The sequence below is a fragment of the Giraffa tippelskirchi genome, chromosome 1, assembly GCF_054371585.1.
Source record: "Giraffa tippelskirchi isolate mGirTip1 chromosome 1, T2T-mGirTip1v1.2.pri, whole genome shotgun sequence".
In the NCBI taxonomy this organism is placed as follows: Eukaryota; Metazoa; Chordata; class Mammalia; order Artiodactyla; family Giraffidae; genus Giraffa; species Giraffa tippelskirchi.
The window spans coordinates 224,362,135-224,385,854 of NC_137275.1; the positions used below are offsets into that span (position 1 = coordinate 224,362,135).

The following is a 23,720-nucleotide window of genomic DNA, read 5'->3' on the forward strand; positions in this document are numbered from 1 at the left end:
TTTTCTGTTTGTAATGTGGGGATAGTAATTGTATCTATCACACAGAGTTTTGTAAAGATTAAATGAGCTAATACATACGGAATGCTTTGAAAAGTGCCTGACATACATAGTTATATAAATCGGTTCTTATTTTTATAATTATATTAGGTCATTTTTAAATGGTAGGTCGCTTATAAAAATAACCCCAGTTCTCCACCTCCCCATATGCCTACTGCCTTTGCAGCTCTTCGCCTGCAAAGGGTGTGAAGGGAGTCTGTCTCCTTCAGGCTGGTGCTGTAATTTGCGTTGGACAAAAGAATGTGCTGGGAGTGATGGTGTGTTGGTCCCAAAGTGTAAACCCCGAAAGGCCTGTCATGCTCCCATTTTCTCTCTTTGAGCGTTGCTGCTGCTACAAGCTAGCCAGCTGGTTGATGAGAAACACACATGTCCGGTCACCCTACCGCCAGTTACCTGCCAGGCATCTGGTAAGGCCTCCCGGACCAGCCAGCCCCCAGCTGACCTGCCAGCTGACTGCAGGCACGTGGGTGAGCCCCACCGACATCAGCCCGGCCCAGATGGCAGAACTGCCCAGCTGACTCATAAATAGTTGTGGTTTTAAGGCACTGGGTCCCAATGTAGTTATGCAGCCTTAGCTGGCTGATGAAGCCATTAAAAATGATAAGAAGTTAAAGCTTCATATCTCAGTCCCAGCATGCCTATGGCATGCTGCTTCCTAAACATACACACTGAACTTACATTTTTAGGATTTTTTTTTTTTTTTTTTGCTGGTGAATAATCAACCAGGCTAAAATTGGAATCAGCTAAAATCAGTATGAGCAAATAAACTATAGGTGTGATGCCTTCTCAGTCAGGTAGTTTCCAAGTCAGGCCAGACATTGCCACTAAATCACAGATCTCAGCAATATATGAATGTATCAACTCACCACACAGTACACCTTAAACTTTCCCAATGTCATATGTCAAGTATATCTCAATAAAACTGGGGGTAAAAATCAAAGATCTCACTCTGGGCAAAGGTCACCAAAGTTAGCACTCAGTTTAACTGAAAAATCTGAAAAAAAACAAAACAAAAAACTTTCTTACCTTGCTTTTATAGTAATTTCAAAATTAGTAAAGTCCTTATAACCAATGAAATTACTTTCCGGTTCTATTGAGATAGAAAAATGTGGCAACACTGAAAATAAAAACAAAGAAGCAACATTACCATTTGAATTAGAGTAGTCTTTAAAGCATAGCAGCCAGCTGTATTTCTGGTACAGTTGGATAAGCCGTGACAGCAACACAGCACCCACCTTGTCATCGCTATCATCACCAACAGCAGGATCTCTGGGAAGCCTCCTGTTCTACCAATCAGAGGTTAGTTCATACGCTACGTGCTAGAAGATCTTTACTTATACTTTGATTTCAGCACTTATAGGCAATTGACTACTTCCTCCGCTAGAGTACGGGCTCCTTGAAACAAAAAAGACTATTCTCTTTATTTTTGTATGTCTCCCCCCTCACCCTCCTCATGAGCTACAAATATAGCATGTGCTCAACAAATGTTTATTAAACTGAAAATGGAAAAAGAAATTTCTTGCTTGTTTAACATTTCCCTTTTTTGCCTAATAGATAAAACCCTTCCAGTCTCCAAATTCCAACATAAAAGTCTCACTTTAGTCAATAAGCAAGAGCTTACAATTAGCTACAAGAAAGAAGCTTCATGCAAAATTAAAAATTAGGGCAGAAAGGAAGGAGGAGTTTTTTTCCTGTCTCTTTGGTATCTTGATTGCCCAAGAAAAAACAATTTCACCTGTCCAAAATAGCACAGTCTTCTCCTTGTTCTGACATGGCCTGTGTAGTAAGGCTTACAGATTCTATTAATCTGCACAACACTTAACAGAAATTGGGTGATTGTATGACCTTGATATTATAGATAAAGACTGTCACATGAGAGTAAGTGAGATGGGGTTAGATATGGCTTATATGTTTTCTCGATGGTGAAAGGGCCTTCCCAGGTAACACAAACGGTAAAGAATCTGCCTGCAATATGGGAGAAAACAGAAGTCAAAGAGCAATGCAATCGTTGCTCTGGGCTGCATGCCTATGTTATTGAAGATCAAGGCAGATATGTTCTCTCCGAGATATGAAGTAGAGGAAAATATTTCATCGTTTCATCCGGTACCTACTTGCCATGGAGCCTGCACACTCCTACCAACAGGGATACACCAGTGAACACAATGGACAAACCCTGCCCTCAGTGAGCTCACAGTCGAGCGGGGAAGACAAACATAAGCAGAGAATTACACAAGCACTTAAGGCCGTTATGGAAGCTGATATTTATAAGTGAGCACAGGGAGTCCTTCCCCGGAAAGAGAATTTAGGGAAAACGTCACTGAATAAATGGCTTTTCACTGAGACTTGAAGGTGATAGGAGTTGGCTAGGTAAGAGGGAGGGGAGGAGGTTGTAGGCAGATCATATGCAAAGTCCCCATCACTGGAGTGGTATAAAAGAGGCTGAGGAGGAGATGGGAATAAGGAGACATTGGGGACTTCAATAACGAAATAACACGACGGGGAGAATAGCTTCAAAGCAGAGATAACAACTGGGGGTTGAGGGTGGGTTTGCAGCAGTCCATGAGGGAGCCTGGTGATAAAATCGATGCGAGGCTGCAGATAGTAAGAGGTGGATAAATTTTAGATATGTACAAGAAGCAGCAAAAACGCTTGGAGGAAAGGAGACCAGTTAGGATTATATGTTATTTAGAGCTTACAATCTTTAAAGTTGAGCTTCATTATAGTAAATTTGTTTTGTCACTGTTTATTCACCACATTATTATGAGTCTATTGGGGGAATTAAAAAATGACTTCAAGCAAAATAAAGTTAAATTTTATATCAGAGCACACAAATACTCTAGTAAACAACTACAAGAAATGGGAAGGCTAAGCAGTTCATATGTTAATTATTAATCTATTAATATGATTGATTTCAAAGTAAGAGTATCTGATATTTTTGGATCAATGTATTAGGAATTTCTGGGTCAGAAGGAAAACAGCATTGGACTAGGGGTAAGGAAGTCCAAATGTCCCTGTTTTGTCACAAACGGGCTGCGATGAAGTGAGTAAATCACCTGTTAGTCTTACCAGGTTCTGTTCACCTCAACTCTGATTGTTTCTCCTAAAATCCTAATTCTGGAAAGGACCTGAACCAGTCAAACTCCTCAGGGGGCTAGGTCTCTTGGAGCTCTATGATAAGGAAGACAACTCCAGAGGGCTGGTGTGCTTGTCCAAGGTTAACAGGGCGGCTACACCCAGAGCTTAGGCATTCAGACAACGCCCACTCCTCCCACCGTCTCAATCAGTACTTCTAACCATACCAGCAAGCAGCCTCATCTTCATCTGGGAGTGATTTTGCATTACGTTCATTCGTGACAAGAATTATTGCAAAATAATAACTAACTCTATATAGGTAAGCTTTTAATCACCAGAAATTACCATATTCTTTAATTTCAAAATATGCAGTTCCAGTTGTTGAAAAGTCTTCTTTATATTTAGCTCGAATGGTCCACACACCGTATCTATGGAAGCAAAATATTTAAAATTATGGGAGTCATGAAATGCGCCTGCTACGTTGAGGTGCTAGTGATACAAAAGTGACCAACACAGACAAGACCCCTGTCCTCAAGACATTTATAGTCCAGTGGGGAGTAAAGGAAGTAAATTAGTAAAGAATTGCTTACAAAATTGAGATGAGTGCCATGAAGAAGACAAGAAATTAAAAGGAGGAGAGAGAAAAGAAAAAGGAAGAGAGGGACTAGATTCGATGTTGCATCCAAGAGAGCCTCTTTGAAAAGAGAGCATTTAACCCGCGTCCTCGAGAATGAGAGGAAGACAGCTTTGTGAAGAGTAAGATGACGCACATTTTAAGCAGAGGGGACAACCTGTGAAACGGTACCGGGGCAGGAAAGAAATGGCCATAGGAGGCTATCATGGCCGATACATAATCTGGCATAATCTACCACTTGGCATAAGATGAAGTTGGAGAAATGATAATAGTTATACAATAATTGGATCAATTCTTTGATATTATGGAATATTTTCAAGGAGGTACACAATTTTAAAATTACCCAAATTATGTAAACCACTCAATTTCATCCAAATTTCTAGAAGATCTTCAGTACAGTGAATTAACTGTGAACTCCCTTCTAGAGGGCAGAGCAAGAATGACCATAAGAAGATTTTAAAGTGATAGTGCGGTCATTTTTATATGCACTCATTCACTCTCCTTTAAGTCTGTTGGAAGCAGGGACTATGTATTTTTTTTTCTATTTTACATTTCTCACTCCTGTTGCACTTCGCATTTCCTAGGAATGTGTTCACTAAATTTTTATCACATTGGGTTCTGTTTAAACATGTTCTTAATCCTCCAGCATGAGACCAAATGGAGGAAATGACTTTACTAAGACCTTCCCTCTTGAAATCTGTCTTCTGGTAGTCTACGCAGTAAGGACTACAGAAGACCAATATTTTGTTGGCCATAGGAAGGCATGGGACAACACCAGCCTTTGAGACTGATGGTCTGTTAGATTCCTTGAAGGGTGGAAGTTTGATGGTTTTGATAGAGAGAAAAAGGCCTGGGAACTGTTTTTTTGCTTCTTCCAAATCTTAATTTCTATATGTAAAGAAGATTGGTGAGAAGTATTGGGAGTGGTTTGTTTGTTTTGCCAGAACCTGAGCCTAGCTTCTCATTAGACCTGAAAAGACTTTGCACATCTTCATTTCTTTCACACTTACTTTTTGTTAACACTAGGTGGCTCCATTTGACTGGTTATCTACCTCACAACCAAAAGTTCCAGATGTATGCTTTACAGAAAACTTTATTAAAAAAAACAACAACAACTTTAAAGTACTTAGGATTAGACGGAATCTTGAAGTCAGGAAAAGAAATAATTCCAGTATAATCATTTTCTTCTACCATGTCAACTTCTGATCCTTCGGGATCCTTTGAATAAAAACAGACAATTTCCAAGCATATAAATCACATTTTAAAAATTAACTGATTACATTGTCTTTGATTGATAGAAATATTTACTAACAAATATCCATGTCTTCAAATTAAATATAAAGGAGGAAAACCATTTAAATGTTGTGGAAGGCAAATATGGCTCATTTAAGCCATTTCCTCCTTTTTTGACTTTCTTCCATCTCCTGCCTCACTAAAAAAAACAACAAAAAAAAGTAAATCAGTGTCCAGGTTATCCTAGTCTCAATTATCTAGAAGAGATTCAATTCTCTATTGTATGGCTAAAAAAAAAAGAACTATGACAAAAACTGATGTTATAATGAACCAAATAATAGCTTACACACTTTATAGATACTGAAATCTAAATTTTGCATGTGTTCATTTGGAACTTTCCAAGCAAATATGCTGTAAAATTCATTTATTAGCTAGAAATTTCATCAGCTTACAGGTTATGTCAATAATTACCAACCACAATCTTGGAACACACTAACGCTTCTCAAATAATTCATTATAAAATAGTCAGATGTGAGAGTTTATGAAAGTTTCATAATTTTCGTAAGTTGTAAAGGATTCAAGGTTATTCCTATACAGCCCTCTTTTTCACTCGTGTTCTGTTAAGATTTTTGGTTTTTTGGTTCCTTGAGCAGGAGAAAAAGGTGCTGCAACATGCAATGGGGGACCTACTGTTAATAGGTGAGCAGCTATTTCCTCACAAAAATTTGTAGGGTTTTGACGTGCACTGGGAAGACCATGGGAATTTATTGCACGCATCTGTTATGCACATCATGGCTCATGAAAGGCTGATAATTGTTGACCTTTATCTCATGGGGTCAGCACTATTTTCCATGTGCTAGTGTGTGCTAGTTACTAAACTCTAAACTCCTCAAGCGTAAGTGCCACAGGCTGTGATTCTTTACCTCGTATTGTGCAAATCAAAAATATCATACTTAATAGACATTCAACTAATTCTTAGTTGAATTGATGGATTAATTCACTAAGTTTAATTCTTAGGATTGAGAGGTAGTCTTTAAGAAATGTATCATGAAGGATGTATTTAAATGATTTAGTTCAAAACCATAAATTGTTGAGATTTTCATTTTCATGAGATTTTTACATATTGTGAACGAATAAACCTACAACGTTATACACACAGAAGGTGTTCAATAACTATTTCTGAACATTGAATAAATTAGTATGGTGTCAGGACAGGGTTATGGAGCAAAGTATCTTGTCTTGATGAAAATTTAAATAATTTTAAATTTTTTACATAAAATTATTATTTAAATAAACATACTTACTATGAAAGTTAAGACAGTTTCTCTTTTGGCTGGCTTCAGCTCCTCATTCAGTGAATAAACTCTAACCTTTACTGTAAGAATAATTGATATCATCAATAACTTTGTGAAGCACAGTATTTTGACATTTGCAATAATCATCCTTAAAAGAGATGAGCCTCATCTTAAAGATTCAATACATAATCATATATGAAAATTTGTATTTAAAAGAAAGAAAAAGTTAGCTTGTAGACAAATACATCACTAAAAATTTTTTCTTTTATTGAGAATCCTTTTCAGTTCAGTTCAGTTCAGTCACTCAGTCATGTTCGACTCTTTCCAACCCCATGGACTGCAGCACGCCAGGCTTCCCCGTCCATCATCAACTCACAGAGTTTGCTCAAACTCATGTCCATCGAGACGGTGATGCCACTGAACCATTTCATCCTCTGTCGTCCCCTTCTCCTCCTGCCTTCAATCTTTCCCAGCACATCACTAAAATTTTTTTCTTTTAAAGAGAATCCGTTTGGATTCCTTTAAAGAGCTACTTCTAATGAATTTAAAGAACAGTTCACTTTATTAAAATGTATTTGCATATATCTTTTGGGGAACAAATGTATAGTACAAAATTAGTTGTATCTGTAATTAGGCCAGTATTTATAAAAACTTTCATAGTAGCAAAATAGTGATGTCTACCCTATGGTTATATTGAGCTTAGTCACTCAGTCATGTTCGACCCCATGGACTGCGACTCCATGGACTGTAGCCCCATGGACTGCGACTCCATGGACTGTAGCCCATCTGGCTCCTCTGTCCATGAGGATCCTCCAGGCAAGAATACTGGAGCGGGTTGCCACGCGCTCCTCCAGGGGATCTTTCCAACCCAACCTGGGATCGAACCCAGGTTTCCTGCATTGCAGTCAGATTCTTTACTATCTGAGCCACCAGGGAAGCCCAAGAATACTGGAGTGGTTATACTGGGAGTATAATAAATTGTCTCAGAATTGAAGATTTTAATGAAAAATTAGGTGGTTTGTTTCAGACTATACACTCTTACAACAAGGCCCCAAATTGTCTCTTATTGTTGCTAAGGATAGTTTTGAATTGTACAGTTTTGTTATATTTATTGAGCCAGATCCTACAATTATTCGTTCATTGTTAAAAGAATAATGGCAGGGGGCTCAATAACAATTAGTTCTCTTCCACTTCTTTCTTTCAGGTAATAGATCCCCACCTTTTAAACAAATACATCTGCTTAGCTTTTAACTCTTAGCTGCTTGAGACATGCTGAGTTAATTCCTTCCAATGACATATTATAATTTCTCTAGGGTTTCTCTGATGCTCAAATCATTTCATGGCCAAAACTTTAACCACAAAATAAAACTGAACTGATGTCATAAACCTTTTAAAGAGTCAGTATTATGCAAAGCTCTACATAAGAAGCCACATATTAAGCTCTCTAAAATTCATTTCACTAAGACCATAAGATAAAAATGAAATGCTCAGTAAATCCCTCTACCCTGCTGCCCCCTCACCCCTGTCTCTCAGCTCAAGTCCTCCCTCCTGCCTTATGAACATACCTGGTCCAGCCCTGAGCATCACTGAGATGCTGCCGGAGGCAGTGTGCTGCATTAAGAGTGTGGGCCCTAGAATTCAAAACTTTGGTTTCATTCCTATCTCTGCCACTTTCTAACATGACCCAGAACAGGATACTTAATCCCTCTTACCCCTTAGGTCCCACATCTGTAACATAAGACTGCTAGCATCTGCTTCATAGCATGTGAGACTAAATGAGACAAAGCTTTGCATAACCCAGCGCATAATAACTAACCAATGAATGCTTATTATTTTTATTTTATTTTTATTGTTTCTATAGCTACTACTTGTCCACTTTCTAACTCAGTTTGTGCTAGGTTATAAAATTAACCTTGTCTTCATAGCGATGGTGTATCAAAGACAAGTTCAATAAATGCTTTTTGTGCCAAAGGTATAGCTTATAGACTTTTAAAATATATATCGAATGCCTTCTATGTGCAGACACTATGCTAGGCACAGAGATATGATGGTGACAAATCAGACGTGGAATTCCTCTAATGGAGTGGAGTATAGAGGCAAACACAAGATCCCACAAGTAACTGTAACATTCCAGGGGAGGGAAATGCTACAAAAGACACTCCCTGGCTTTCTGGGTGTGACAGAGGGAGCTGAGAGGCAGAGAAGGCTGCCCTCTGCGTGATGGCACAGAAGTTGAGTAGGAGTTTAGAAGGCAAGGAAGGTGCACAAATGTACCAGGAAGAGGTACACAGGCCTTACTACGGACAGGAGAATGGTGTAAGAAAGCAACTGAAAAGAGGTCAGTTTGGCTGGTGTCCACGGACGAGGGGCAGCATGGTGGGCGGTGAGGCAGGAGGGCAAGGCAGGACACAGGCTGTGTGAAATTGGAAGGATTTTGGTCAATGTTCTGAAGTCCTTTATCCTGTAAAGCCTTGAAGATCTAAGCCTCTATCCTAAAGATACTTATATGAAAAATCCCTCAAGGATCTTCAGATTAAAGGTGAGGACTGGGACACTAGAGCTATAAATAGCAAGATGTAATTAATTTCTAAAAGAATTACTTTTCAGTAATTCTTTTTCTTCTGTGTAAATAAGGCTTTGTGCTGTTCCGTAGATTAAATGATAATGGAAAATACTTTCCTGGTGCTTACTCTGTGGTAGGCAGTGTTTGAAGTGCTTTATACATATGAATTCACTGAACTCTCACAACAACTCTATGAGGCAAGTTCTACTACTATCTCCACTATACAGATGAGGAAAATGGGACTCAGAAAGACTAACTCACGCAAGGTCATGGAGCTAATAAGAGCCCAAACTGTGATCTGAACCCAGACAATTTGGCTCTAGAGTCTGCTTTACACAACTATACTTCACTACCTCTCATTAATGAGTCAAAATTTAGAGGAAGGTGCTCTGGTTTTCTCTACGATCTATTCTAAGATAGAATAGGTCTTATAGAGATCTTAGAGATCTCTCATCTCTATTCTAAGATGAAGACACTACATATTTTTATGGTAAAGTTCTGATAAAGAAATAACAAATGAGGCTGTTCTTAGGGGAAACCTTGAGAGCTAACAGAGGTCCCAGGGTCTGGATATCAGGCTGCTGGATGGACAAAGATGAGGACCCCAGGGACTTCCCTGGAGGGGGCCAGTGGTTAAGATTGTATGCTTCCATTGCGAGGGGCACAAGTTCAATCCGTGGTCAGGGAACTAAGACCCTGCATGCCACGGGGCACGGCCAAAAATTAAACAAGAAAAAAAAAAAAAAAGATGAGAACCCTAAATGGTAAGTAGTGTCAACAAGACCCAATTAAAGAAGCATCCTCTAATATGGGAGGAGGACAAAGGTGAGGGTGTATTTGTTTCGGGGTATGATGTTTAAAAAGGGTTCAAACTTTATGGGCAGAGACTATCTCAATGAACACCAAGTCATCTTCTTGGAGTCAACAGAATGCTATTCTGGCAATGACATTATGTCTAAGCTGGAAGCAATACCCCAACCTTTCTAGGCCTTTTCTTTCTGAGCTGGTCATAACAGGAGCTCCTGCTAAAAAGGTAATCGTGCAGGCCCATTCCACTCCATACTATCATCAGCATCAGTCAACATGTAGCAAGTATGTACTACCTAAAAGGTTTTCAACAAAGCTGGCTGGTCTTGCCTCTCATCCTCTTTCCTTCACCAATAATGTCATTATTGAAACTCCATAACCTCCCCCTTCCGTGTACAATTCTCTTATAAGTCCATCCTGATTTGCTCAAAAGTTAATTTTGGCAACAGGGAGTGATGGAGGAATTGAAGATTTTGCAGATGCGTGAACATATGTGGGCAGCATCCACACTTTTCTGTGTTTTGTGTTTCATTCATTGGGAGTAAATCCAGTCATTCACCAGAGTTTTGATTGGCTACCCTGTCCTCTCCCCCTCTAACAGATAAACCACTAATACAAAACAGTGTTCTAATAGGAACTTTCTTTAGGTAGATCTCCTTAGAAAATTAATATCCATTTATTTATGTGACTTCACTTACTTTTTGCTGAAACATCTGATACTCTAGGCTTTGATTTGTTTTCTGAATTTGAGAATTAGCTCCAAAGTAATAGAATGTTTTTAGAATCGCTACTTTATAATAAATTATTTTCACATTGCCAGAATAATATTTGCAGTTACCTCATATACTTGTTTAATAATAAAACCTAACACTACATTTCACGATTTTTAAATAGCTTTGTTCCTACATGGGAACAACTGACAGGGTAGATAATGTAATTGTTGATTTTTGTGATTTCCATATGAATCTAAGATTTATATTTAAAATTTAAATTTAAAACTAAATTCCGCATAATTATTTAACAATTTCCATATGAATTTAAAATTAAAATTATATTTATAAGTGTAAAAATCACTGGGGATTGAGATTCTTTTGATCAAGTTGGAAACCTGTCTCCACTTAAATTCAAGTGTTAAAAGCTCACAGTGGTACTGGCCTGTCATCCTCTTATTTAGTGGAATCTTTGTCTGCTTTTGTTATCACAGTGATGGTGGCCTTATAGAATGAGTTTGGTAGCAATTCACACTGCTATATTTAAATAGATAACCAACAAGGACCTATTGTATAGCCCAGGGACCTCTGTAATAACCTAAAAGTGAAAATAATTTGATCCATGTATATGTATAGGATCACTTTGCTGTACACCTGAAACTAACACAGCTTTGTAAATCAACTTTACCCCAATGCAAAATAAAAATTAAAAATAAATAATTGTTCCCCACATCCAAAGTTCCATTTAAATAAATGCCATCATCAGTTATCTAGTTGCTCAAGCTTGAAGGAAAAAAAGCTCCACAGTATAGTGTCAATGCCCATCCCACTACTCCCCGAGAAAGAAGTGTCTTATACTCTACCTGACTGGTGTGGAGTGTAGACAGGTTTGTCTATATGAATGAAGAGGAATCCGTTGTCATAGGTTATTGGCATTTTTTTTGCTTTTGAAAAATGCTTTGATATAACTTCCAAATACACATGTGAAACTGAGCTTTGTCTTTCAGACAACTGTTTCGGTTGTATCTGTAAAAGAAAATGTTGATGGGAAAGAGTATAATAATTTCAAAGTTATAAAACATGTTATTTAAAAAGTAGTATAGGAGCCAAAGGAGCAAATAAATTTTGCTCCAAGCCCTTGAGTATCAAGCATCATAATCAACATTCAGCTTTAAGTAATTAAAAATTTTTTGGTTCTATGCTTCCCAAACTTCATAAGCATTTAGTAAAACTACTACTCCGAAAGTGTTAGCCACTCAGTCGTGTCTGACTTGTTGTGACCCCATGAACTGTAGCCCACCAGGCTCCTCTGTCCATGGAATTCTCCAGGCAAGAATAGACCCAGGGATCGAACCTGAGTCTCCTGCTGCGTGGGCAGATTCTTTACCGTCTGAACCACAGCTCTCTTAACAAGCTTTAACCTCCTCAGCTCGCTGGATTAGTCCATGTTCTCCATCCCCTCTGTTCAACATCCTGACTGGTGTTCAGGACACTGTATTATATTTACATCCTCTGTTCCCACGGTTGAGCAGTACACTTTCCAGTTTGAGATAAAAGCTAATTAATACAACCAACCATGTTGAATTAGATATATGAGAATACTGTAAACGTTTGGAAAAGCAGTGAGAATCTATAAAGATTCTGCACTCAGATTGCTTTGCAAATATCTAAGTTTTTTCTCTACTTCAAGGAAATAGAAACTGTAGAACAAATGATTCGTTAAAGGTGTGACACATTATGAATTAGGCTCGCTGCTGCAAGTAGACCAAAGAAAAGACCTTGGCACAACATCAAACAACTAGCAAGTAAAGATATATTGTAATGTTAAGATAAATTTAAATGGTTAAGATGTGCATCAGTTTTTATGATTTCCCCACCCTAATTTACTTTTCCAAATTAGCCATTTAAGTTAGCACTGTTCAATAGAGCTTTCTGTGGTAAGGGAAATGTCCTATATCTATGCTGCTCGGTTCATGCCATCTGTAGCTATTTAAGCACTAGAAACATGGCTAGTATGAGTGATGAACTGAATTTTTTATATTAGTAACAGTCGATCGATTTAAATTTAAAGATAACAGCCACATGTTTGTGGCTAATGGCAGTAGATAAAAGTGTCTTCTTTGGGGAAATGAATTTTATTTCTTCATAAACCTAATAAGTGGACTTGTTTGCTAAAAGGTTAGAGCACTTATCATCAAGGACATGAAGCAAAGAATTTCCACGTTTGGTTAGAATTTATTTAGATCAGTGTTTCTGAAATTTGAGTAATATATAGACCCCTTTTAAAGGATAAAATATCCTGGAAGACTCTCAGTGTTGACTTTTTGTTATTTATAAAAATAAAGAAATATTTTCAGTACAGTGTTAAATATGTACAGACCTAAAAGTCAGTATAATATTCTTGTGCTTATGACTTTTGTATAATTATAAAATCAAAACATTTATAAAATAAACTCAAAATGGTAAATATCAACATAATTCTAACTTTCAGCTCTTCATAAAATTTCACAGTTTAATCTCTTTTTAAAGAACTCACTTTAAAGAAACACTGGTCTAATAAGCCTCAGAGGCCCTTCCAAATCTAGAAGTCTTTGCTTTTTTGGTTCTTTATTTTTGAATTTACATCAGAATTTAAAACAATATTTTTCACTTGGATAAAGAAACAGTAAATATGAAAGTTATTTTTAGTTATCAGAGTTCTTAATAAGAAATGAATTATGAGCAATTCTCTAACCAAACTATACTACAATATCTTAATCCCTCAGTTGTGTCCAACTCTTTCTGACCCCATGGACTGTAGCCTGCCAGGCTCTTCTGTCCATGAAATTCTCCAGGCAAGATTACCTGAGTGGGTTGCCATTCCCTTCTCCAGGGGATCTTCCCCACCCAGGGATTGAACTTCAGTCTCCTGCAGTGCAGGCAGATTCTTTACTGTCTGAGCCACCAGGGAAGCCCAATAGAAGGAAAATTTATTTGATACAGGTTGTTCTTTCTATTAACTATGGTTATACATGAGAGCTATTCACTTTAGTAATCAATAATTTATTAGTTTTAGAAGTTTTGATTGTAGGATATTGGAGTTTAAACAAACAAATGTTCAATAGCATCCATGGATTTTTGTAGGCAATGCATGACAGATCAATATGCGTGTTCACATTGGTCTGTTTCTTTGCATTAGTAATTTTCACAGTAAACAAGTACTTTCCATTCATTTCCAAATATGTTCACGTTAGTTTTAGTCTCTCAGTCGTGTCTGACTTTGCAACCCCATGGACTGCAGCCCATCAGGCCCCTCTGTCCAGGAGAATACTGGAGTGAGTTGCCATTCCCTTCTCCATATGTTCACATTAGGACAACTTTATTTTCCAATAAGAATGTTAAAGTTTTCATACACTACTCAAAAAGCAGACACAATGCTCCTATTTAGAATTTTCTTGTTCACCCATATCATCATCAGTGACTGATATCATCTAAGAATCACACAGTGGTAGTTTGGTATAAATTATCAAATCTCTGTTATCAATATTCAAACTGGGTCCCATTTTGTTGAGAATATTCCATATGTATAAAGAAACTGAAGGGTAAATACATACTGTTAAGGTAGCAGAATTTTGGAATTTATTTTCTGTGGATAAAGTGACATGGTCTGCAGAGTAAGTAATTTTTTTGTCGGGAAAGCTTTTGATTGAGATTGTTGCATCAAATTCTTCAGTGTATCCATAAACTTGAATTACAACATTTTCAGATGCTCCAACACGGAATACTTTTGGTGCTGAAATGACATACCTGTTGAAATAAGAAAGAGAAGGATCAGTATATTTATATGACAGTTTTGTTATATTTCTGACTTTTTATCTCACTTGATAGATTAGATTTACAATAGGCACTTTTTCTCAACTTGAAATGATATTTTTAAATCGACATTTATTTGCGATCTACAATCATTTAAACACAGGTTCCAAGAAAAAATAGCTTGGAATTAAGACTTTAGAAATAGAGCTGGTGATTTTGTTAACCTCTAGAAAGGTAGTGATAGCACCTTCCCTGAGCTTCTGTAGCAGAGGAAAACTTTTAATGATAAATAGGTTCAATATTTTTGCCCAATGCAGAAAAAAGCAACATAGATACCAGAGACTGAATTCCAGCTCTGCCATCTGCTGGCTGAGTGACCATGGTAAAGTCACTAACCCTCTCTGAAGAGTTAAGTTATATACCTTAAATATTACCTTTTTTGTTGTTCAGCCACTAAATCGTGTCTGACTCTTTGCAACCCCACAGACTATAGCCCGCCAGGCTCCTCTGTCTATGGGATTTCCCAGGCAAGAATACTGGGGTGGGTTTTGCCATCTCCTACTCCAAGGGATCTTCCCAAACCAGGGACTGAACCCACGTCTCCTACATTGGCAGGCTAATGCTTTACCGCTGAGCCAACGCGGAAGCCCAATCACCTTCTTTACGAGCGTGCTAAGGATGAAATGGCGGCCCACTCCAGTACTCTTGCCTGGAAAATCCCATGGACAGAGGAGCCTGGTAGGCTGCAGTACATGGGGTCGCGAAGAGTCAGACACGACTGAGTGACTTCACTTTCACTTTTCCCTTTCATGCATTGGAGAAGGAAATGGCAACCCACTCCAGTGTTCTTGCCTGGAGAATCCCAGGGACCGGGGAGCCTGGTGGGCTGCCGTCTCTGGGGTCGCACAGAGTCGGACACGACTGAAGCGACTTAGCAGCAGCAGCAGCAGCAAGGATGAAATAAGAATATCTATCTGAAAGCATCTAGCATGCTTAGTACTCAATAAATGTTATGATTCATTAAGTTTGCTGAATTAGTTCAAAGGAAGTAATCTTAGAACTATTATGTTATACTAGTGGGTGAATGAAGAAATAAATAGAATAACAGTGAGCTAGGAAATGCATTTAGAAATGAAAGTAGTAATGGAAGTCCTTGCAGAACAAATGATAACAGTCATACAACATAATGATAATAACAAAAAATGAGAAATGAGAGGCTGTATTAGGGCTTTACATACAACTCTTTTAATCTTTACAACAGGCCAATGATCTAGACTCCATTATTATTCCTATTTTGCAAGTGATAAGAGGTTAATTTGGACCAAGGTCACATGGCTTATAAGTGAATGAGGCAGGCCTTTTTTTTTTTTTTTTAATAAATTTATTTATTTTAGTTGGGCGCTAATTACTTTACAATATTGTAGTAGTTTTTTCCATACATTGACATGAATCAGCCATGGGTTTACATGTGTTCCCCATCCTGAACCCCCCTCCCACCTCCCTCCCCATCCCATTGCCCCAGCCCTGAGCATTTGTCTCATGCATCGAACATGGAATGGTGTTCTGTTTCACATATGATAATATACATGTTTCAATGCTATTGTCCCAGAATGTCCCACCCTCACCTTCTCCCTCAGAGTCCATAAGACTGTTCTATGCATCTGTGTCTCTTATTCTGTCTCGCATATAGGGTTATCGTTACCATCTTTCAAATTCCATATATATGCATTAGTATACTGTATTGGTGTTTTTCTTTCTGGCTGACTTCACTCTGTATAATGGGCTCCAGTTTCATCCATCTCAAAAGAACCGATTCAAATGTATTTTTTTTAATGGCTGAGTATGAGGCAGGCCTTATATTCAGGCCTCACTTTCTACTATGTGTATAACTGAGGTCAAGGTTACAAACTATGTTTGCAAACAGTGGGCTGTTACCTCAGTTTTATATTTTACATGATTTATCAAGAATGGACATGAATCAATATAAGTTTTTGAAATAGAAATCTTAAAATGGGTGAATTTTCATAGTTTTATTAAAAGAAAACTTACAAATATGAACTAGGTTATTAATTGTGTATTGTAAAAGTATCTAATTGGAATAGTGAGAGCTACACATGCTATTAATAGAAAAAGAAGTGTGTTTCAACCCAAAAAGTGATTGAATAATTCAAGCAGCTGATTAGGGCTAGAGGGCAAGGCCAGCCCAGCGGGCAGAATTATTGCAGGTTCCTCACAACACTGTGGGCTTCCCCAGTGGCTTGGCGGTAAAGAACCCGCCTGCCAATGCACGAGATGTAAGGGGCGCGAGTTTGATCTCTGAGCTGGGAAGATTCCTTGGAGAAGGGCTTGGCGACCCACTCAGTATTCTTGCTTGGGGAATCCCACGGACAGGGGAGCCTGGTGGGCACAGCCCAGGGGGTCAGAGTGGGACGTGACTGACGCAACACAGCACACATGCGCACACAACACTGTGACGTTTAAAACGGCTTTAAAATCAGCAAGGCTTTAATAACAGTGAAATCAATTTGGAAGCAAATAAACACTTTAAAAGCAACTGGTAATTCTTCTACATGACGAGTAATTTGGAACCATCTACAGAAAAATTGTAAAAGGGGGAAAAGAATCTCCAGTTTTCCAACCATCTTCTCAATTTCCCATGTACTTAGGCAGGAACAGCAGAAAATGAGAAATGTTCAGGTTTGATGATAATAAGATATATTTATTGAAACCTTAGTTCTAGGCACTATTTTAAGCACTATACATACATATATGTATTTATATATGTATATATGTCACTGTGCTGTGACAACTATACTATGAAAAAGACCTTATTATTACTCTGATTTTACAGAGGAGGAAGCTGGTAATTAACTTGCCCAAGGTCACACAGCTATTAAACTACAGAATTAGGAACTGAACCTGAGCAACCTGTTTCCTGAATTAACACTTTCAATTGCTAGACTAAACTGAATTTATCAAGAGTTTTTCAACAGAAATTTAGAGTGGGAGGAAAGCTATTTTAATTTTGGCATTGGGCTTCCCTGGTTGCTCAGTGGTAAAGAATCTGCCTGCCAATGCAGGAGACATGGGTTCGATCCGGGAAGATCCCATATGCCAAAGAGCAAATAAGCCTGTGTGCCAGAACTATTGAGCCTGTGCTCTAGAGCTCAGGAGCCCAGGAGCCACATTACTGAAGGCTGAGTTCCCTAAAGCCGGTGCTCTACAGCAAGAGAAGCCACCAGAATGAGAAGCCTGAACATCACAGCTGGAGAGCAGCCCTTGCTCACCACAACTGGAGAAAGGCCATGTAGCGACAAAGACCCGGCACAGCCAAAGATAATTAAATGAATAAAAGCTAACTGTGGAAGATTCTGAAAGAGAAGGCAAATAGATGGAGAAACAGTGGAAAGAGTGGCAGACTTTATTCTTGGGGGGCTCCAAAATCACTGCACATGGTGACTGCAGCCATGAAATTAAAAGATGCTTACTCCTTGGGAGGGAAGTTATGACCAACCTAGACAGCATATTAAAAAGCAGAGACATTACTTTGGCAACAAAGGTCCGTCTAGTCAAGGCTATGGCTTTTCCAGTGGTCAGGTATGGATGTGAGAGTTGGACCATAAAGAAAGCTGAGCACCGAAGAATTGATGCTTTTGAACTGTGGTGTTGGAGAAGACTCTTGAGAGTCCATTGGACTGCAAGGAGATCCAACCAGTCCATCCTAAAGGAAATCAGTCCTGAATATTCATTGGAAGGACTGATGTTGAAGCTGAAACTCCAATACTGATGCGAAGAGCTGACTCATTTGAAAAGACCCTGATGCTGGGAAAAATTGAAGGCGGGAGGAGAAGGGGATGACAGAGGATGAGATGGTTGGATGGCATCATCTACTCAATAGACATGAGTTTGAGTAAACTCCAAGAGTTGGTGAGGGACAGGGAGGCCTGGCATGCTGCGGTTCATGGGGTCGCAAAGAGTTGGACACGACTGAGCGACTGAACTGAACTGAAATAAGTTATTTTTTTAACTGGTGTTATTAGAAGTTTTATATTTTTCAGTTTATTATTGTTTTAATTTTGATTGTCTGTGTGGTAGTAGTGATGAAATGGAAAATAATTCATGTTTGTTGTTGTTGTTGATTTTCATCACCCAGTCGTGTCAGACTCTTTGTGACCCCATGGACTGCAGTACGCCAGGCCTCCCTGTCCCTCACCATTTCCTGGAGTTTGCCCAAGTTCATGTTCATTGCATCGGTGATGCCATCCAGCCACCTCAGCCTCTGATGCCCTCTTTTCCTTCTTCCCTCAATCTTTCCCAGCATCAGGGACTTTTCCAATGAGTCATCCGTTCACATCAGATAACCAAAATACTCTAGCTTCAGCTTCAGCATCAGTCCTTCCAGTGAACATTCAGGGTTGATCTCCCTTAAGATTGACTGGTTTGATCTCCTTGCTGTCCAAGGAACTTTCAGCTAATTCATGTAACTCATGTTTACAAGTCCCTAAAAGATAGCTCTGCAACCACCTGTTCATACGTATTTTGATCCTTACTGATGCAATGGTAACACAATCTATCATATAAAGTATTTCATATTTTTCTTATTTTCTTTCAAAGTTGTAGAGAATATGGCTACTGAGCTTGCAGAGAGGCACGCGTGCTAGCTTGGCCTGTGTCTGGAATGTTTTTCCCCAAATATTTGCATGATTTGCTCTGTTACTTCCTGCAAGCTCTGTTCAAGTGGCGCCTCCGTAGAGAATCTTCCCTGTCTACACTTTTGTATGATGCCCAATCATTTCTTTACTCTCTCATTTTCCTTTATATTTTTTTCTTCGTGGTATCAATAGCCACCTGACATTATTCATTCATTCATTCATTCATTGGTTCACTCATTGAGTCATTTTCTTCTCCTTTTTGAATGCAAGCTCTATATCATCCACTATTGGGTTGGCCAAAAAGTTCATTCGGCTTGGGAACTTTTTGGCCAACCCAATACACCCTCAGTGCCAGGTTCTCAAAAAGTTTTGGTTGAATCAATCAATTAAATTTATTGACTCCCATGTTGTAAATGGTATACTCTTACTTTTTCAGAGAAACAGAGAATGTGCTTATTAAGGGTCAGCACAGTGTAGTAGAAAAAAATTCAATATCCTGAGACCTAGGTTCTAGTCCTAGTTCCACCACTAATCTCAAGTCATTTAATCCAATCTCTCTGAACTTCAGTCGGCTCCTTTAAGAAGGAATAACAGAATCTAGGAAATGGGGTGGCCATGTGAGAAAAATCAGATTGGGGTGGGAGAGTGCTAAAATTTATGACATCTCAGGTATACATTGATATTTATTATGTATTTTACATATTTACATGTACATTTATGACAAAATGGGAAACAGGTGAAGCAATAAAGAGGAGTCTTAATACAGATTCTACTTCTGTTCTGTTCCTTTTAGTGGTGTGACCTTTGGCAAGTTACCTCCTCTGTCTGGATTTATACTTGTATGTGAGATAGGTTTGATTAGATATTCTCTAGTTCCTTTTCAATACTAAGATGTTATTTCTAGACATGAGATCAATATTTTAAGACCTAGTTTTAAATACAATTGTTTCAATAATAATTTTCAACAAATTATCGTGTGTAATTTGTGAAGCATGAGCTCACAAATTTAGAAGTAATCACATCAGTAGATTTCAAACCACAGTGTTAGAATTGACCCCCAAGTAACTCTTGCTTTACTATGTACAATACACAGAAAACACAAGGAAAATTCTACACCAAATAGAAATAAGCAGTCAACGCAAGGAAGTTTGCTATCTTAAATTTAGTTGTGCTTTTTTTGAAGAAGAATTTGAATAATCACTCATGTAAAGTTTTATAAATAACAATCCCTTAATGGACATATACACACTGCTATATTTAAAATGGTTAACCAATGAACTCCTACATGGAATTCTGCTCAAAGTTATGTGGCAGTCAGGATGGGAGGGGTGTTTGGGGAAGAAGGAATACATGTATATATATGGCCGAGTGCCTTCACTGTTCACCTGAAACGATCCCAGTATTGTTAATAGGCTATACCACTATAAAAAATTTAAAGTTAAAAAAACAAACCTGTAAAACTGTCCTGTTGTTAGCCACACATCAAATCAAAATGCTGCATGATTTTCTTATTCAGAGATGAGACTATTTTTGTTTCCAGAAGTAGAAAGCAATTCACAAATTAACACAGTCTGTTGTATTTGATTTTTCACTCATTGCACTGATAAGATGCATTGAAAAATAAAGATAGTTTCTTTTACTTACGTTTGTTCCTGGCCCCAGCTTTTCCCCAAGAAGATTAAAAAACAAAGTACGCCCCACAGGCCCATGCTGGAGGTAGTGGTGAACCACCGATATGACCCTCCTGAAGTTACTCTCCTTTTTAAAGAAACCGAAATTGAAGAACTTGGGTAAGTTGGTTTACTGGTTAATTATTAATGTCAAGAAGAGGGACTTCTGAGTAGGAAAAGTAAAATTGGAGTGGAAACACTCTTTAATGTCCAGGTATAAAAGTAGAAGATTTTTATAGGAAGATATTTTATACAGATTTACACCTAGAGAATTTATTTTGATTAATACAAATAAAGGATTCTAACATAAATGTTTGGCACTGCAATGAATGCCTCAAAGTTAAAATCAGTAAGTTGATTGTCTTTTGTCTCTTGACCAGGCAATTGCTCTGAAAGTTTTATCGTGAGAGCATGCCTCTGGAGACACTCTGATACTGATGGAGACCCACCGGGATTCAGTTTCACATGAAGGTGATTTTAGAATGGGCCTGGTTTAGAAGGGCATGTGAGGTATCTTTCTAGAGAAGACCTGAATGATAGCGTCATTGGCATTGGAAATGGCAGAAGAAGAACACAGATCTGCAAAGGAATAAGTCCTTGGTCCGTTCAGTTTAGTTCAGTTCAGTCGCTCAGTTGTGTCCGACTCTTTGCGACCCCATGGACTGCAGCACGCCAGGCCTCCCTGTCCATCTGTCCTAGTCTAGAAAAGAAGCTGAATGTTAGGTGGAGGAAAGATTGTGACTAGCAATGAAAATATCCTGCTGAGGACGCTGTATCATTTTCCACAAAATAAATGATGAATCAAATACTTTAGTTTTTAGCAGGGAATGGATAGCCTCAAGATCTATTAATTCAGACACCACAAATTCAAAATTTGGATTCATTCAGGCACAGAATATCTTTCTTTTCTAAAAAATAAACTTATGCTATGCTTTTCAATGAGGTTTTTAATCATTTTAATATAAGAGCTTAAAGAAAACGAAGCTTCCTGTTATATGAGTCTTATACTTAATTTAGAAAAAAATTTTTTTAAGATTTTTAAGATGCTTATATTTAAGATTTTTATGATGCTAGTTGCTCAGTCATGACTGACTCTTTGTGACCCCATGGACTGTAGTCCACCAACCTCCTCTGTCCATGGAATTTTCCAGGCAAGAATACTGGAGTGGGTAGCGATTCCCTTCTCCAGGGGATCTTCCTGACCCAGGGATCTAACCTGGATTCTCCACATTGCAGGCAGCTTCTTTGCTGTCTGAGCCGCCAGGGAAGCCTTATGATGCTGGAAAGCGTTTATTCACTACCTTCCCTCTACCAGCGCTGGTTCCTAGCTTAGTGGGTAATAAGCATCCTATTTCACAGTAGCAAAACAGATTTCTCCAAACAGTTTTCTTTAGTTCATATGTTTTATGTTCACATTGGTGACCCTTCTTTTGAATTAATAAGATTCTATTTTACCAACACTTTGTACTGAATTCATTGGGAAAAAAGGTGTGCAAAGGAAAATTTGATATGCAAAGTTCACTACCAGTGTCTCTTACATAGATTATTGAAATGGCAAAAATCTGTCACTGTTGTCTGACCTTGGAGAAGGAAATGGCAACCCACCAGTATTCTTGCCTGAAGAATCCCACGGACAGAGAAGCCATGGGGTCGCAAGAGTCAGACACGACTTAGAGACTAAACCACCACCATTGTCTGACCTATTTGTTTCAGAAGGAAATCTGTAAAATAATTAAACTGGGTTGCGAAAGATGGGTCAAGTTAAAACAAACAAAATACTTTTGCCGTCATTTTCGGGAAAAGATCTTTAGGAGAAAAGGAGAACATTCAAATGACCATAGATATATTTGAAGTGAAGGAAATTTATTTGCTTGTACTATGGAGTCAATATTGATAAATGATATTAGTCACTTACCCTTGGCATGTTTCTCTGGTAGAAAACATTTAAAAAACAATGGATTTCACAGGTTCTCAATAGAACTAGAGTTCAACAGCTTGCAGATTTCCAATTGCCTATAACTAAAATGTTTTAATCTTACAAACTTGGCTCAAAGATGGATTCTTCTTTACATTTTAAAATGTTGACCTGTGGAGGAGTCTTTGGTTTTTATACAGATGTGTGGATGGTGCTCCCCTACTCCAGTACTCTTGCCTGGAAACTCCCATGGACAGAGAAGCCTGGTGGGCTGCAGTCCACGGGGTCGCTAAGAGTCAGACACGACTGAGCGACTTCACTTTCACTTTTCCCTTTCATGCACTGGAGAAGGAAACAGCAACCCACTCCAGTGTTCTTGCCTGGAGAATCCTAGGGACGGAGGAGCCTGTTGCTCTGCCGTCTATGGGGTCGCACAGAGTCGGACACAACTGAAGCGACTTAGCAGCAGCAGCAGCAGTGGATGGTGCTCAGTCGTGTCCGACTTTTTGAGACCCTGTGACTACAGTGCACCAGGCTTCTCTGTCTGTGGGATTTTCCAGGCAAGAATACCGGAGTGGGTTGCCATTTTCCACTCCAGGGGACCTTTCTGACCCAGGGATCAAACCCACGTCTCTTGCACTGCCGGCAGATTTTTCACCACTGCACCACCTGGGCTTCCCTTTTATGTACAGATAATCCATCTCTAAAGAGGAGAAACCAGGTCTGGCAGGAACTGTGGTGGTCCCTTGACCTTCCTGCTAATGCTACCTCAATTTGACCCTGAGATGGACCCTCCATGACCTCACTTAGCTCACAAGGCCTCTCTTAATCCAAGTTCTGCTTGATTCTCAAGCCTCGACGCACCTCTTCTTCACTGCAGCCAAGTAGCTGAATTATTATCCTCTCAAGTCACCGTGACATGAAAATGCTCCTAGCAGGGTAGTAACAGTCAGTCAAGTACTATTACTATTATGCTTAACCTATTTATACCTTCAATTTGGTGTCTCTGCAGAAACGAGGGTTAAATATGGGTTACTGCTACGGGCACTGCAGGATGCAACTCACTCAGAATCTACCTAAGTGCTTGCCCATAACACCAGTGAGGAAGGAAATCTTGGGGTATACACTACAGCTAGCTGTGGAACCTTATGAGTAAATGCCTCTCATTGGTTACTTGTCTTCCAAAATATTTAAACAAATTTGAAAAGACATTTAGCTACAAAAAGTGTATTGAAACAAAGTCTTACAGGGAACTCCAGTGTGGAAACTAGTTAGAATGGAGGTGCTCCAGGTGAACAGAAGGGATGGCCCTGCTCTCTG

The 23,720-nt window shown here is 38.7% G+C and overlaps 1 protein-coding gene across 1 annotated transcript in view; it reads right to left on the bottom strand.

Annotated features, from left to right (window-relative positions):
- C5 (complement C5) overlaps positions 1-20,524 on the bottom strand; it is a 90,338-nt gene extending 69,814 nt beyond the window's left edge. The window contains exons 1-7 of the mRNA XM_081528669.1: positions 20,460-20,524; positions 13,965-14,157; positions 11,235-11,397; positions 6,301-6,371; positions 4,890-4,981; positions 3,475-3,557; positions 1,084-1,174 (exon numbers count right to left, since the gene is read on the bottom strand). Of these exons, the coding sequence (XP_081384795.1) occupies positions 1,084-1,174; positions 3,475-3,557; positions 4,890-4,981; positions 6,301-6,371; positions 11,235-11,397; positions 13,965-14,157; positions 20,460-20,524 (758 nt within the window). The remainder of the gene's footprint in view (positions 1-1,083; positions 1,175-3,474; positions 3,558-4,889; positions 4,982-6,300; positions 6,372-11,234; positions 11,398-13,964; positions 14,158-20,459) is intronic.
- Positions 20,525-23,720: the final 3,196 nt, after the last annotated feature.